Source organism: Camelus ferus, chromosome 6 (assembly GCF_009834535.1).
Source record: "Camelus ferus isolate YT-003-E chromosome 6, BCGSAC_Cfer_1.0, whole genome shotgun sequence".
Classification (NCBI taxonomy): Eukaryota; Metazoa; Chordata; class Mammalia; order Artiodactyla; family Camelidae; genus Camelus; species Camelus ferus.
The window spans coordinates 93682006-93695392 of record NC_045701.1 but is presented as its reverse complement, the minus strand read 5'-3'; the positions used below and the strand labels follow the sequence as shown (position 1 = coordinate 93695392).

General features: G+C 66.2%; 1 protein-coding gene across 4 annotated transcripts in view; it reads right to left on the bottom strand.

The window, feature by feature from the left end:
- Positions 1 to 1894: 1894 nt before the first annotated feature.
- The window catches only part of MTA1 (metastasis associated 1), a 33927-nt gene continuing 22434 nt past the window's right edge, over positions 1895 to 13387 (bottom strand). Inside the window, exons 8-22 of one of the 4 annotated variants that reach the window (XM_032482861.1) lie at positions 11450 to 11552; positions 10650 to 10749; positions 9880 to 10068; positions 8372 to 8446; positions 8093 to 8151; positions 7591 to 7706; positions 7183 to 7334; positions 6901 to 7090; positions 6703 to 6792; positions 5740 to 5892; positions 5582 to 5617; positions 3803 to 3814; positions 2917 to 2948; positions 2613 to 2764; positions 1895 to 2515 (exon numbers count right to left, since the gene is read on the bottom strand). In XM_032482861.1, coding sequence (XP_032338752.1) covers positions 2368 to 2515; positions 2613 to 2764; positions 2917 to 2948; positions 3803 to 3814; positions 5582 to 5617; positions 5740 to 5892; positions 6703 to 6792; positions 6901 to 7090; positions 7183 to 7334; positions 7591 to 7706; positions 8093 to 8151; positions 8372 to 8446; positions 9880 to 10068; positions 10650 to 10749; positions 11450 to 11552 — 1607 coding nt within the window. In that variant the 3' untranslated portion in view covers positions 1895 to 2367. Of the gene's footprint in view, positions 2516 to 2612; positions 2765 to 2916; positions 2949 to 3802; positions 3815 to 5581; positions 5618 to 5739; positions 5893 to 6702; positions 6793 to 6900; positions 7091 to 7182; positions 7335 to 7590; positions 7707 to 8092; positions 8152 to 8371; positions 8447 to 9879; positions 10069 to 10649; positions 10750 to 11449; positions 11553 to 13387 lie in introns of those variants that run through there. The other 3 variants (XM_032482862.1, XM_032482863.1, XM_032482864.1) reach the window with 3 other exon arrangements.

Here is a 13387-nt window from a genome sequence, read left to right as displayed (position 1 = left end):
TGGTTGGGCACAGGTGTCTTCTGGAAGGAGGCTACCTGTGGGAGGGGGCCCTGAGGGCCCCAGGCCTGCTGGGAGAGTGAAGGGGGGTGGAGCAAAGGAGTGGCATTCAGCCCTGGCCTAGTGCCCTGGAGACAGGACGGGAGAGTGGGGCTGCACAGGCACCCCACCTCCCAGCTGCAGGCCCTGGGCTGATGGTAAAGGGCACAAATCCCCGGACGCCATCTCCCTGGGCAGTGAGGGCTGCAGCCTGGGTCAGGCACAGGCCGTGGGCTCCCAGTGAGTAGGCCGTGGGGCTGGATGAGGACAGCATGGTTCAGGGGAAGCAGGCAGGCCCCTGAGGTGGCCAGGCCAGGTGGCCAGCTGTGGAGGCAGGTCTCTCCTCTGGGGCCAGTGGCCTGGCGCCCTGTGAATCACCTGGCGTCCCAGTAACGTTGGAAATGACACGCAGGGCCCTCAGAGCAGTGCTCAGTGGGGGACAGTGGGGGGCCCCAGGCAAGGCAGGCCTCCAGGCTGAGCTCATCATGCGGACTCTTGCCTGTGTGAGCCGCCAGGCCCTGGGATCTGGGGGATGATGCGGCAACCTGCTGGGCCTACCAGAACAGGGCAGAGCCAGCAATCGCACTCCTAGGTTCCCAGGGCCTTGCTGCCCCAGCCAGTGCCCACTCCCCATCCCATTCCTAGGCCTGGCTCAGACCCACCAGGCACCCCAGAGGGGGACACGCAGCCCAGGCCCTACCACGCCTGGCAGTGGTAGGATGTGGGTGGAGGACCCTGACTTTTCTCAGGGTCTGTCTGTACTTGGGACAGAGGTCTCAGCCAGGAAGTGGGCCTGGGGGAAGGGGGAAGAATCTGGGCCTAAAGACAACCCTCTCCTCCCCACTCCATCCCCAGCCCCCAGGGTTGGAAAAGGCCCCAGAGGAAGCTAGTCTTTCTCAAGGTCACCAGCCTGGTCTCCCAGCGCCCGGCCCGCGGACACTGCAACGAAGGCCTGGGGCAGTGGGGGCGGGGGCGGGGGCGGGGGCAGTGGGGGCGGGGGCGGGGGCGGGCGGGGGCGGGGGCGGGGGCAGTGGGGGCGGGGGCGGGGGCGGGGCCCGGCACCCTGTGGGGCCCCACGGCTCTGGGAGGGAGACCAGGACTCCCCTTATCTGCCTCCAGTCACGGGCCAGAGTAGCTTCTATTTTAATTCTCCAGCTGAGATGCCTACATGGCACAGTGGGGCTGCGGGAGCAGGAGGCAGCGCTCAGGCAGGCAGAAGCCCCCTCAGGGAGGGCCAAGCTGATCCCTCTCCAGGCCAGCGGAGGTGGCACAGCCTAAGAACTGTCCCTCCCGGCCCGGCCCTCGAGTGGCTGACCAGGCCACACCTGTCCCATGGGCCTGGCCAGGGTGTGTGCGGGGGCCGCCCAAGGTAGGATTTCTGAAAATGAACTGAAGTCTGAGCAGACTCTCCCTGCAGAAACTGCACACCTGCTAGCGGTGGCCCTGCACTCCTGGCAGGGATCCTTGGACAGCTGGGCAGGGCTCTGCCAGGAGCAGGAGGGTGGGCCGGGCTGACCCGGCTCTGCTGGCCACCCCAACAGGAGCCAGGCACCTGCCACTCTGGTCCCAGGCCAGGTCCAGGCCACCCCTGCCTTGGACAGACACAGCGTCTCATACATGGAGTCTCCCCAGTGTGAGACCCTGAGCCCTGCTCCCAGGGGAGGGTGCTGGGTGCCGGGCCAGGGCCCACAGAGCAGCTGAGCCCCTAGGCTGCCCAGAGGCCCGCACGGTGTGGGCCACACGCCATCACTGCCCAGCAGGCCTGGGAGAGTCTAGGCTAGAAGCGCCCTCCAGACCCACCTTGGCAAGGGAGTCCAAGACGGAGAGCGACTGGGGACAAAGACATGGGAAAGGCCGGTTGGTTTTGTGTTTTTATGAGTTTTTTTTTCTTTGTTTTTTTTAATATGAAAATTACTTGAAAAGACAAGGGACCAACCCCACCAGGCAGCTCGGCCGGCCAATGGCCACGCCGATCCTAACATTCCGGGTGTAAGTTACAGAGCTTAAGTTCATCTACAAAAAAGTAATAAAAATAAAATTTAAAATGGCACCTTCAACAGAACACAACAAGACTTGCGGCCGGCCCACGAGGCCCACGGTGCAGAGCGGGCGCCCGGGGCGGCTCCTCAGCTCAGCTCCGCTCCGGCCAAAAAGTAAACACAAAGCTAAGAACGACTCCTCGGCGGCTTGGAGCGGGTCTCCGCGCTGCTTCTCCCCGAGCAGCCGAGGAGCAGTTTCTCTGCGGGTGAGGGCGGGTGGGCGGGGGCACTACCAAAACCGGGCGGCGGGCGGGTGGGCGGGCAGGCGGTGGGAGGCGGGCGGCCGGGCACCCTAGTCCTCGATGACAATAGGCTCGTCGTTGACGGGTGCAGGCGGCGGCCGCAGCGGCAGGGCCTGGCTCTGGCGCAGGGCGATGGGCTTGTAGGGCCGGCGGGCCGCGCGCTTGGTCTCGGAGGACGAGAGCAGCTTGCGGATCTTCCTGCAGGCGAGTGAACGGACCCTGAGTGAGGGGGACGCGGCGGCCCCTGGCCCCTGCCCCCTGCCTGCCTGCCTGCCCGCCGGCCGGGAGGCCCCACCTGGTTTCCTCGGTGGCCATGTAGAACACGTCATCAGGGGCGTCGATCCAGTTCATCCGCCGCCGCTTGACGGGGGGCAGGGAGCCCCCCCGGATCAGGCGCACCTTGGTGGGGTACGCCTTCCCGTTGAGCAGGAGGTTCCGGCTTGGTCCCTGCAGCCACGGAGGCGTAAGGGCCCAGCCTGGGGCCTCCCCACCGCCTGCCCCTCCTCTGGTCCCTCCAGGCCTCCCAGATGCTCCCGCCCAAGCCTTCCTCCCAAACGCGTGTGCGCAGCATGTGAAGCGCAGGGGTCTCTCCCTCTTACCATGTGCCTGGTCTGTCCGTGGTTCGCCAGACCTGACGAGGGAAGGACAGAGACTGAGGCCCTTCGTCCACAACCACGTGCTCCCAGAGGACCCGCCACTGAGAAGCAGGAGCCCTGGGCCATGCCCCCCACAAGGCTGCAGCCTACATCAGGCACGCCTCAGCTCCCCTGGTCCTCGCCTCAGCCGGGGGGAGAGGCACCAGCCTGGGCTCTGAGTGGGGGACCGAGGACGTGAGTCTCGACCTGAGTTCCCTCCCTGGCCTGAGGGGGTGGGGACGAGTGGAGCCCGGTTTACACAGCACATGTAAATACACCCGGCCAGAACCTCTCTGCAGGGCGGCCACCCCCTGGGCAGCACTGCCCGGACCCCAAGAGGCTGAGCCCAGAGGGCTCCAAGCCGCCCTCACTGACCCTGGAACCAGCTGACAGGAGCCCCTAGGAGTGACCAGGCTCCGGCCAGGACACCGGCGTTTCCATCCTGTGGGCGGGTGGGGGTGGGCTGCTGGAGCCATAAGCCTCTGCTGGTGACTCAGGAAGCACCTTGTCTGGTCATGGTTCATACACCAGATGGGTGCCCAAGACCTCTGACTCCCAAGTGCACGTGGAGTGAGTCCAATGTGCGAGTGTGCGAGGTCACGTAAGCGTATCAGTGTGTAAGCGGGTGTGGTCATGTGAGCTAGTCTCCACCACATGTGCCCAGCCAGACGTCCCCCAGGACCAGCTCTTCCCAAAGGGCTTCTTGGCCGAGGTTTGTCTCCTGAAGCATAGAAAAGAGCTGCCCAGCCCTCCGCCCTGGAAGCCGCCTCCTAACTCGGGGTCTCCCCAGCCCCCGGCAGACGGAGGGGCCACGGCTCCCAGCCCGCAGCCCGGGCCCTGCACTACTTACCCAGGTAGGTGCCTATCAGAGGGGTGGGCGGCGGGGGGGAAGAAAGCACAGGTTAGCATCAGGAGTGAGTGCGTGCACCGGCGGGCCAGGAGGCGGGTGCGGGGTGCATAGCGTGGGCGTGTGGGGGGTGGGCTAGTGAGTTAAGGCTCCAGCAGTGCCAGGGGCCGGGCCCTCGCCCAGTTAGCTTCCATCTGCCCCCCGGCCACCCCGCAGGACCCCAAGTGGGCTCCTGATGCCCCCAGGACCCGCCCGCACATCAACTTTGGAAAACCCAACAGAACTAAATGGACTTTATCCCTCCTGCTAATTAGCATTTTTTTTACACAGAGAGTCCCAAACCCAAAGCTATCTGCTGACGAGCACCCGCCTGCTCTCCTGTGATCAGACCACTGCGGGGGTGCCTGTCGTGGTGGGCAGCCCACTGGCGGGCAGCCGTGGGGTTGATCAAGGAGGGTGTGGCTGGGCTGAGATGCAGCTGGCTCCCTGCCCTTGGACCCCGATCGAGGGGCTGGTGGATGAGGCGGAGGGACAGGGGGCCTGGGGCCGGCGAGAGAGCCTGTGTCCAGACGGAGTGAGACGGCAGGATCTGGCACCAGCGCTACTGGCTGACCCCATAGGACGTGCCTACCGGGGCTCCCAGACACAGCCTAGAGGAAGTGCCCAGGTGAGCAGGGCTGGGCTGGACGGCCACTGCCCTCTGCCACCCCCCAGGACCCCATGTCTGGCCCACCTCCCTCAGATCCCAGGAGATGATCAAACACGGTCTTCCCCTTGGCCAGCCCCCCCCCACCACGGCCCACAGCCCTCAAGCCCTGAGCCTGTGGAGGGCTCTGGGCATGTGCACGCTGGGGGCCCACAGCACTGGGGTGCCACTCTGGAACTGACCTTCCTATCCTGAAGGGCTGGCTGGAGGAGCTCCAAGTGCGTTTCCCATGTCCCCACCCCCCAGCCTGGTTCCCTGTCTGCCTTCCCGACGCGGTCTTGCCGTGGGCTGACTTTTGGGGCACTGGGGCCCACAGGGCTGACGTGTCCCTCACTGCCACGTGGTCCCTCCCCTCTGAGGACCCCACGCTAGAGCTGTCCCAGGGCCCATGAACACACCTCCCCTAGCTAAGGGGGCAAAACCCAAGCTCTGGGTGACTGAGGGGACAGCGCCAGTGGAACCCTGATGATCAGAAGCCTCCTCCTGAGGCGCCAACCCAGTGCCCGATGGGGTAAGATTCCCATGGCGGCCCCCCATCCCGCACTACCTTCATAGCCTCAGTGACTTGAGAGAGGGCACTGCTGCCTCACCTCCAGGACCCCCACCACGCCATGCCAGCCACACCACGGCTGTCCTATCTGCCTGTGAGGGGCCCGGGGTCCCGCAGCCCCCCACCGGGCAAGGGCGCAGGCGGGGGTTGCAGGCACAGCAAAGGCAGACACGTGAGCTGAGGCTGGCAGCATGCGGGCGGTCACAGCACGACGCAGGCGGTACAGGCGGGCGGCGGGGGCGCCAGGGCCACCCGAGCAAGGACAGTCCACTGACCGGGCGCTGGGCCAGGAAGGGGGGTAGCCCACAAGCCAGGGGCCCTGGGACAAGAGGCGGCCTGTGGGCAAGTTGGGGGCCAGAGCAGCGCTCGGGTCTCTGCCGAGCGACAGGCGAACCGGAGGGGCAGCGCAGGGGGCAGCGGGGTGCGGCCCCGCCCGCGTGGACTGCCCTTGGACGTGCCCTGAGCCGGCCGGCCGCCACGCCAGGAGCACAGCACACGCGGCACCACGCGGCGCCCCAGGCCTTACCCCTACTGGGCATCAAGAGGCGCTTCTTCACGTTGCCTGGCAGCGCCCGCGGCGGGAGAGAGGAGAGAACACACGGTCAGCGGGCGCGGCGCGGCGGGGACCCGGGCCTGGCCCCCGGGCACAGGCTGTGCTGGCCGAGCCCAAGGCCCCGGACTCACCGTCCACCCCGTTGTGCTGCTCGTAGCCCCTCTTGCCCAGGATGGTGGGGGAGCCGTTGTTGATGACGGGGGCCGCCTTGACCGGGGTCAGGCCGCTGAGCACACCGGACACGCTCTTCACGGGGTCGGGCTTGGGGGGGCGGGGATGGGTCTCTGTGGGGGGCAACGTGGGCGGGTGCTCAATGTGTCATCAGCAGCATGACCGAGGAGAACACGGCCTGGGGTCCACGGAGACCAGGGCCCCAGAGAGCAGTACGGGCCTGCACCCCCATGGCCTGAGCCCCAGCCACTGAGCGGGATCACCAGCGACTGCCAGCAGCTGATGGGCTCCAGACTCCAGACACCCACGAACAAGCAGACCCACCTAGGGGCCACCAGAGCTGATGCACAGGGCTGGGGAGGACGAGCCCTCCGGGGCTGGCCACATCTGCCGAGGCCCCCTGCCCTTGGATCCTCTCAGGACCTCCTCCCACAGGTCAGGGCGAGGCCAGGCCCAGGACCGAGACTGCAGACAGCAAGTGGAGCCAGGGCCACTTGTGTCTGCTTGGAGCAGCTTGGCTCACGGTCCTGGAATGTCCTTCTTGGAGGGAGAGCCACCTCCACTCCGGGAGGCAATGGATCGTGAGCCAGCCAAGCTTAGCCAAGCAGAGAGCCCTGCCCCTGCCCCCCGAACCCTCGGGACAAGGATCGTGTGGCTGGTCGGGTGGTGGGTAAAGCCAGCCAAGGTGCTCAGGGCCCACACAGCACGAGGGCCTCCCCGAGGGCACAGGGCAGCCCCTGTGGGTGCTGGTCTGGTGTGCCCCACCCAGACTCCCAGGGACTTCAGGGTCAAGGAGAGCAGATGGGAAGACAGGCAGACTCAGTGTGCCCGAAGGGCTGGACCCTATTGGGGGATCAGGGGCGCGGCTTCTCTGCAGGCCACCTGGCCCTCCCGCCGGGCTGAGATGGAGGAGGCGGGCTCACCAAGATACCGAAGGACGGCTTCCAGGGGCTTCCGCACGGCCTGCTTCAGCACAAGCGGGCTCTGGGAGGCTTCCGGCAGCCGGGCCGTGCCTGCGGGGGGCCGGGGGCGTGGTGGGGGCCGGGGTCAGGACTCCTGCCCAGGCCTGCGCGCCCCTCCCCACCACCCGCGCTGCATCTCCCTGCAGGGCAGACACTCACACTCGGCCTTGATGGCTGCGCTGTTGATAGGCGTGTAGGGGTGCCGGGCAGCGTGCCACGGGCGCAGGATCTCTCGGCACAGGCGCCGGGCGATCCGCGTGAGCTTGGTGGTGTGCAGGTAGAAGGCCTGTCTCGTCTTCATGGCAAACTTGGGGCTCCCGCTGCTCCGGGCTGGGACGCCGTGGGGGCTCTGTGGAAGGGGGCGCGCGGCCCCGACACAGCGCCATGACTGAGGGCCGGGCCGCGGGGCACGTGCTGGGGCGGGGAGGAGGGCCCACTTACCATGTTACTGCGGTTGGGTCCTGGCCTCTCCCCATCTAACCGGGTTGGCATTTTCAAGCCACCATATTTCTTCCAATATGTCCAACAAGATGCGCAGAGACGACACTGCATGTTAGGGGGACCCCAAGAATACCACTGGTAAGACTGGGTGGCTACGGACAACAAAGTTGGAAATAGACGCATTCTTAAGCAGAACCAGTGACGGCAGAGAGCATTACACAGCTGTCACCCACCCGCCCGCCTGCCCGCCGCCCTGTCCCCACGGGCCCGGGCACCCCCTCGTACCCCGGGAGAGGGCTTCCCCAGGCAGGGTGTGGCCCCCGTCCCCGGGACGGGCCCCCGGGACGGTGCAGGGGCGCCCAGTGCTGCGGGTCGGGGCACGCCCTGGGTGCCGGGCAGGGCACTTACTGTAACAGCTCTCGCAGGCCCGGCCGGCCCCAGGGCTCTGGCCTGGCGCCCCTGCGCCATTCACCACGCCTGCCTTGACATTGTTGACGCTGATCTGGTTTGGGTTCGGCTTGTTACTTAGGTAAACGAAAGAGGGGAGTCACAGGAGCGCCAAGACGGGGTGAGTGGCTCCCGGGGCCCCGGCAGCACCCCCCCCCCCCGGACCCGCCTGGCCACAGTGGAGCCGCCCTCCCCTGCCCAGGGCGGACGGCCTTCCACCCCTGAAGTCCCAGGAGCAGCCCCCGCGGGGGTCCCAGCCCTTGTCTGCCCCCAGTTCCGTCTGCCTGGGCCCTGCCTTCAGCCACACCCCACCTCACCCAACCCCAGGCCACCAGGGGCTTTGGTGACAGGCCCCAGTGCTCCTGGACACTAGGCAGGTAGTGCCACGGGACCCTCTGACGCCAGCACCCGCCGGGGCCCACCCACCCCCAGGGAGAGTGGGGCAGCCACGAGGCGCACTTACTAGTTGGGGATATAAACTTGCTTTAACTTGCTCTCTGCTTCCGCGGCTTTCAAGCGTTTCTTAAAACACAAAACAGAGGGTCAGGGAGGCCAGCAGGTGCTGTCCCTGCACTGCCTCCCTCGGGAAGATCTTCGTGAGAGGTCGTCTTAAAATTCACCCGAGGCCTGGCTGGCAGAGCAGCGGGTGCCCTGGGACGCCTGCCCTCTGCCTCCGGCCCCTCGCCGCCCCCCAGGCACCCCGGCCCTGGAGAGAGGGGACGGGCAAGGGTGGGCAGCTCACCTGCTGCACGTATCTGTCGGTGGTCTTCCACATGTAGTAGTATTCGATGATGCTGGTGAGCGACTTCCAGGGCAGCTAGGGAGGGAGGGGGCGCATCAAGGCAGGGCGGGGTGCGCTCGGCGGGGAGTGCCCTCCCCCAGCACATCAGGGCCTACGTCAGGACCCTTCTCCAAGCCACACTTCATCTGGGCGAACTCCAACTTCTTAAAACACTTCACGGCAAGGGCTTCCTCCCTGGGCCTCCACACCCCCAAAGCACCTCCGTCCCTTGCTGGCCGAGCCTCCCTTCTCCAGCACAAGGCACATGGCAGGCCACCTGGACGTGCTGCCCCATCCCTGCCCCGGGACTCAAAGCTGCACTGCTCCCACCAACAGCGCCCGGGAACCCTGCTCCAAGTCCCAGCGCCCTGGGTCGAGGCGCCCACTGTGGGCTCTGAAGACTCGAGTCTGAGTCCCGAGGGACCCTTAGGCCTGTGCATCCTGTGCTGCTGAGTTCACAGCGCTGCCTACAGGGCCAGCGTCCTACGCGCACACTAGGTGCTGCCCCTGCACAGATTCACCTACGACTTGTGCCTTGTGAAGTGGAGAATTCAGACACCACATTTTGTCCACCGGGTCTGTCCCAACGGTGAGCCAGGGCCCCACAACACGTGGGTGACAGTGGCCAGGAGGACGGCATGTCCCCACCGCCCCCGTGGGGTCTGACCTGTCTCCTAGCTCTGCTTGGGATTTTGCAAGTTCTGCGTGTGTCTGCCTCACAGCGGGGCCGGCTCTCGGGGCTTGGCCTATGCCTCATGTCCCCTGGGGCTACATGGGTCCCTCTGACAGCCGCTGGGACCCATGCAGCCTGATGCGGCTTCTCCACCCTTAGTGGTTCCCACCTGCCTTCTGGAAGCCGCTCCACTGACACAGCCCCGTGGACCGGCCTCCTGTTACCGCTGAGCCCCTACTCTGAATTAGACGCTGGCGAGCCCGCTGCGGCCCAGGCCCTCCTCGGGGCTGCTAGTCAGGCTGCCTGGCCACCCGGCTGCCTTCTCTGCACCCACACACACTTTTGAGGGACCCGCCAGCCTCCCCATATCGGGGAGCTGCCCTCCGCTCAGACGAGTCTCAGTGTGTTCTAGGGGCCCTCAGGGCAGGGTGGGGGTCCCTGACGGCACAGGCCCTGTCTGCACTGTAATTCCCACGGGCTCACCTGGGTGGACACTTTCAACACTTTCAAGGAACACAAAACAGGGGCATAAAAGGAGAGACTTAGCTACTTAAAAAACAACAAACAAAACCAAATAAACAAACTCAACCACGCGTGGGGTTCCAATTGCTGGTGACGACCCTGGCGACACCAGAACTGGCCCTTGACCTGGCAGCACACGGCACACGTGGCTCTCAGCCCCGACCCCACCAGGCTCCCCCGTGGGTCTCCTCTGGAGCCACTCACGGACACTGGGCACGGAGACACAGTGGCCTTGAGGGGAGAAATGGGTCCTAAGCTACCCCACAGCACTCACAAAATCTTGCTGAATGTCTGTGAAATCCTTCCCATATTTTTCCAGGGCCTCCTCGAAAAGGCTGGCCTCCGAAGCCGACCACTCCTCCATCTCATCCCTGCAGAGCACGGGCCCGCCCTGCGGCACCAGGGCTGAGATGGCCTTGGCGACGTCGTACACGCTCCTGTGCAGCGTGTCCATGGCGTGGAACTGCAGCAGGAGAGGCAGGGTCACCCAGGCCCCGGCTCTGCTGTGAACCCCCCCCCCGGGGCAGGGGACACACCCAGGCCAAGTCTGGGAGGCCACAGGACAAGGGGGAGCCCCATGCAGGGCTCGCCACCCCTCCTGCCTAGGAGAGAGCGAAGTCTCGGGGGGCAGCCAGGATGCATGGGGACACCAGGGCCTCCAGGCAGAGCGTGGGGAGGCCCCTCCCAGAAGACCTAGGATGGGTCGAGGGAAGGGCGGCTCAGCCAGGCCCGAGGCTGGCAGGCGGTGGGCGCTAACCTGAGGTCTCACAACCGTCCCCCCACCCCTATGGGTGCGGCACCCCCAGGAGGAAGTGCCCTGAGCAGGGCAGTGCCGTGCACGTGGGAGGGGCTGGCCTAGGGCAGGTGAGCCGTCTTCCAGAAGACACAGCTACCACTCTGCGACAGGAGACTGCAAAGGAGCAAGAGGGCCCCCTGCACAACAAGGTCCCAGCAAGGGTCACCGCCCGGGACAACCAGAACCCCGTGTGCCGCAGTCCCAGGGGGGTGGGTGCCCCTGGTCTTGGCCATCCAGTGGCCACTTACCAGGGTGATGTCCCGGGAGGCGGCCGCGGCACTCATGTGCAGGCTGGGCTGTCGGACTGAGCTGCTGCAGTCCAGGGCCCGGGCGAAGGTCCCCACGGAGCTGGGGGGAGGAGAGACACTGAGCACCGGAGTGGACAAGCAGGAGGGGCGGCCAGACCGACCAGGACACATAAAGATGAGCCCAGACTCAGCCGTCTTGAGACGGAGCCCTTTGGTCTGGAGCACGGGGCCATCATCTCTTGGGTTTTCTGTAAACCTCTCCTTTCTCAAGAGAGCCTCCAGGTCCTAATGCTCAGGACCCCGTTTCCACGTTGTTTCCAACGGCACAGGGCACAGGACCCAGGAGCCTGCTGGACGCATGGCCCCCGTGCCTCTCGGGGGCTCCCTTCTGCTGCCCCAGCCCAGGGACCTGTGAGGCCCTGGGTCTCTGAGGCCACATCTGTTGCAGCCGCCTCACCCAGACCTACAGTCTTATTCAGCCTCTGCTGGCAGCGGCCCCTGGAGTACAGGGGCCGGCAGGTGGAGCTGCCCCAGGACCCACAGGGACACAGCTGCAGCCAGCAGCCCCCAAGAGCCGTCTCCACATCCAGGGAAGGGCCAGGACCCTGCCTGGCCTCCTTGGGAACTGCAAAGCGGTCTCAACAGCAGAGGCCTGGCCCCTCTGACCTCCCACACCCTTCGCTGGGGTACGCCCTGCAAGACAGACGCCATGGCCCCACGTCCTGACGCCTGCTGCAGGAGTGGGCAGCAGCTGTGCCCAGGGTCCAGGGACGGCACGGTCGTCCTGGCCCAGGACTCACCGGGCCACCACCAGGAACTGGTCGACCTGCTTGTCTGTGAGCGGGTTGTGTGCCTCCCATACCTTGGTCTCCAGTTTGGACTGGTCTCGGCCATCTTCCTCACCTGCAAGGGAGGAACACCGCACGGTGAGACCAGCCAAGGCTGTTCCGAGACTCCCGTCAAGGCCATTCGGGGCCAAGGGTCGGCCTGCTCCCAGGAGTCACCGAGACTGGCTGCTCCTGCAGGGGGTGGCCACATGCCCTCCTGCAGTGCTGGGAGCGAGCCCAGGGGCCGGGCACACACACAGGTGCGTGCACATAGGGGCTGCTGGCCGCAGCTCCAAGGCGAGCTCGGCACATGACGGGTCTTCCCCTCTGCAAACAGTGGTGCGCAGTGGGCGCCTGGGGCTGGCGGGCTGCGGTCCTGGTGGAGGAGCCGAAGAAGGTGCCGTCAGGAGGCTGGCGGAGCACAGCCAGCTGGGCAAATGGACGAAAGCAGCTTGGTTTCGATCCATCAGGCTTTTTGTTACGAGATGTTGCAGGGTCAGGGCCGTTGTTCCCAGCCCCCCAGGGGCAGCACCCATGTGACCAAGGGCCAGTCACAACCAGGACACTGACATCGACACAGTGCAGACACTCACGCCGGGGCCACAGGCTGTCTCAGAGCATCTCTCCTTTCAGGAGGAGGCCCTGGCCGCGCTGCCGGTGCAAGTGTCCCTTGCCGTGTGCTCCACGGTCAGCAAGGGGGAGACGGAGGGACCTTCGCTCACAGAGCCCAGACGAGGCCCCGAGTGCAGCCAGGCTCAGGGGGAGGCCCACAGGGCGGCTTCCTGGTGGCAGCCGTGTCATGTCCACACTCAGCCTTTGTTGCTCTTGGTGGCAACCAACTTCCAGACCCAGGATGCGACCCTCACAGCGTCGGGGAGCCCAAGGGGACCCCGGTGTTGCGGGATCAAGTGTGGCTGGGCGTGGCTGCAAGTCACCAAGGAAACACCTGCTCCCTCACCACAGGGAAGGTCAGAGCCCCCAGGCCCCACAGACGGCGCTGGGCTGGGGGCTCAGGGGGAGAAGCCCTGCTCGGCAAACTAGCAGGGCAGACTCAGGGGGTGGGTCCTGGGGGCCGCTCCGAGGGGAGACACCTCGTGACGCCTGCAGGACCAGTGCAGGTGGGGCTTTCAGCGTCAGGGGTGGGCTCCTTCCTAGGGGGCAGCTGGGCGCCTGGGGTCCTGCACCTCCTGGCATCCGTGGTCTGTGGGCCACGACCAGCCCCCAGCGACTGCCGGGCAACTGAGTCCAGAGCCTCAAGCACAGCCCGCTGTGGCCCTTGGCCCTACCTGTCCCCTGCACTTGTCCCCCTACACCATGCTCGCTCCTTGCCAGCCTTCGCGGGCGTTGACTTTTGATTTCACACGCGTTAAAGGCAGGGGTGCGGTTCACTCGCTGGCAAGGGCCCGGGCTCCAGGAGGTGTGGGAAGATAGGAGGTCGAGCCCACACCGACCCCTCCTCCCACCATGGCCCAGGAGGTGGTGGGGCTTCCCTGGGGCTCCCAAGACCAGAGGTGCGCCTTCCACCAGGCACCCAGGGCTGCTGGGGAAGTAAGGTCCCGCTGACGTCCCCACAGGGCCTCTCCCAGTTCCCAACGGGTGTGGCCATCCACAGGCCCCTCACCCTCAGCCCCATGGGGCCCCGGGAGGATGCCAGTCCCTGGAGTGGGGCCCTGGCGCTGCTGCACCCGCGGCAGGGGCGTGGGCCGCTCACAGGCCCCGGAGAAGCCATGCCAGGAGACCCCTGGGCAGCAGCGGCCGGCTCCGGGTAGGCGGGAGGCCACAGGGTGGGGCTGCACAGGACGGAGCCAGACGCACCTGAACAGATGGGAACCACGCTGCCCAGCGAGCCCCCCGCCACGCGGCTTCCCATCAGCCTGGCGCAGCGCCCCCCCAGCCTGGAAGGAGCCCCAA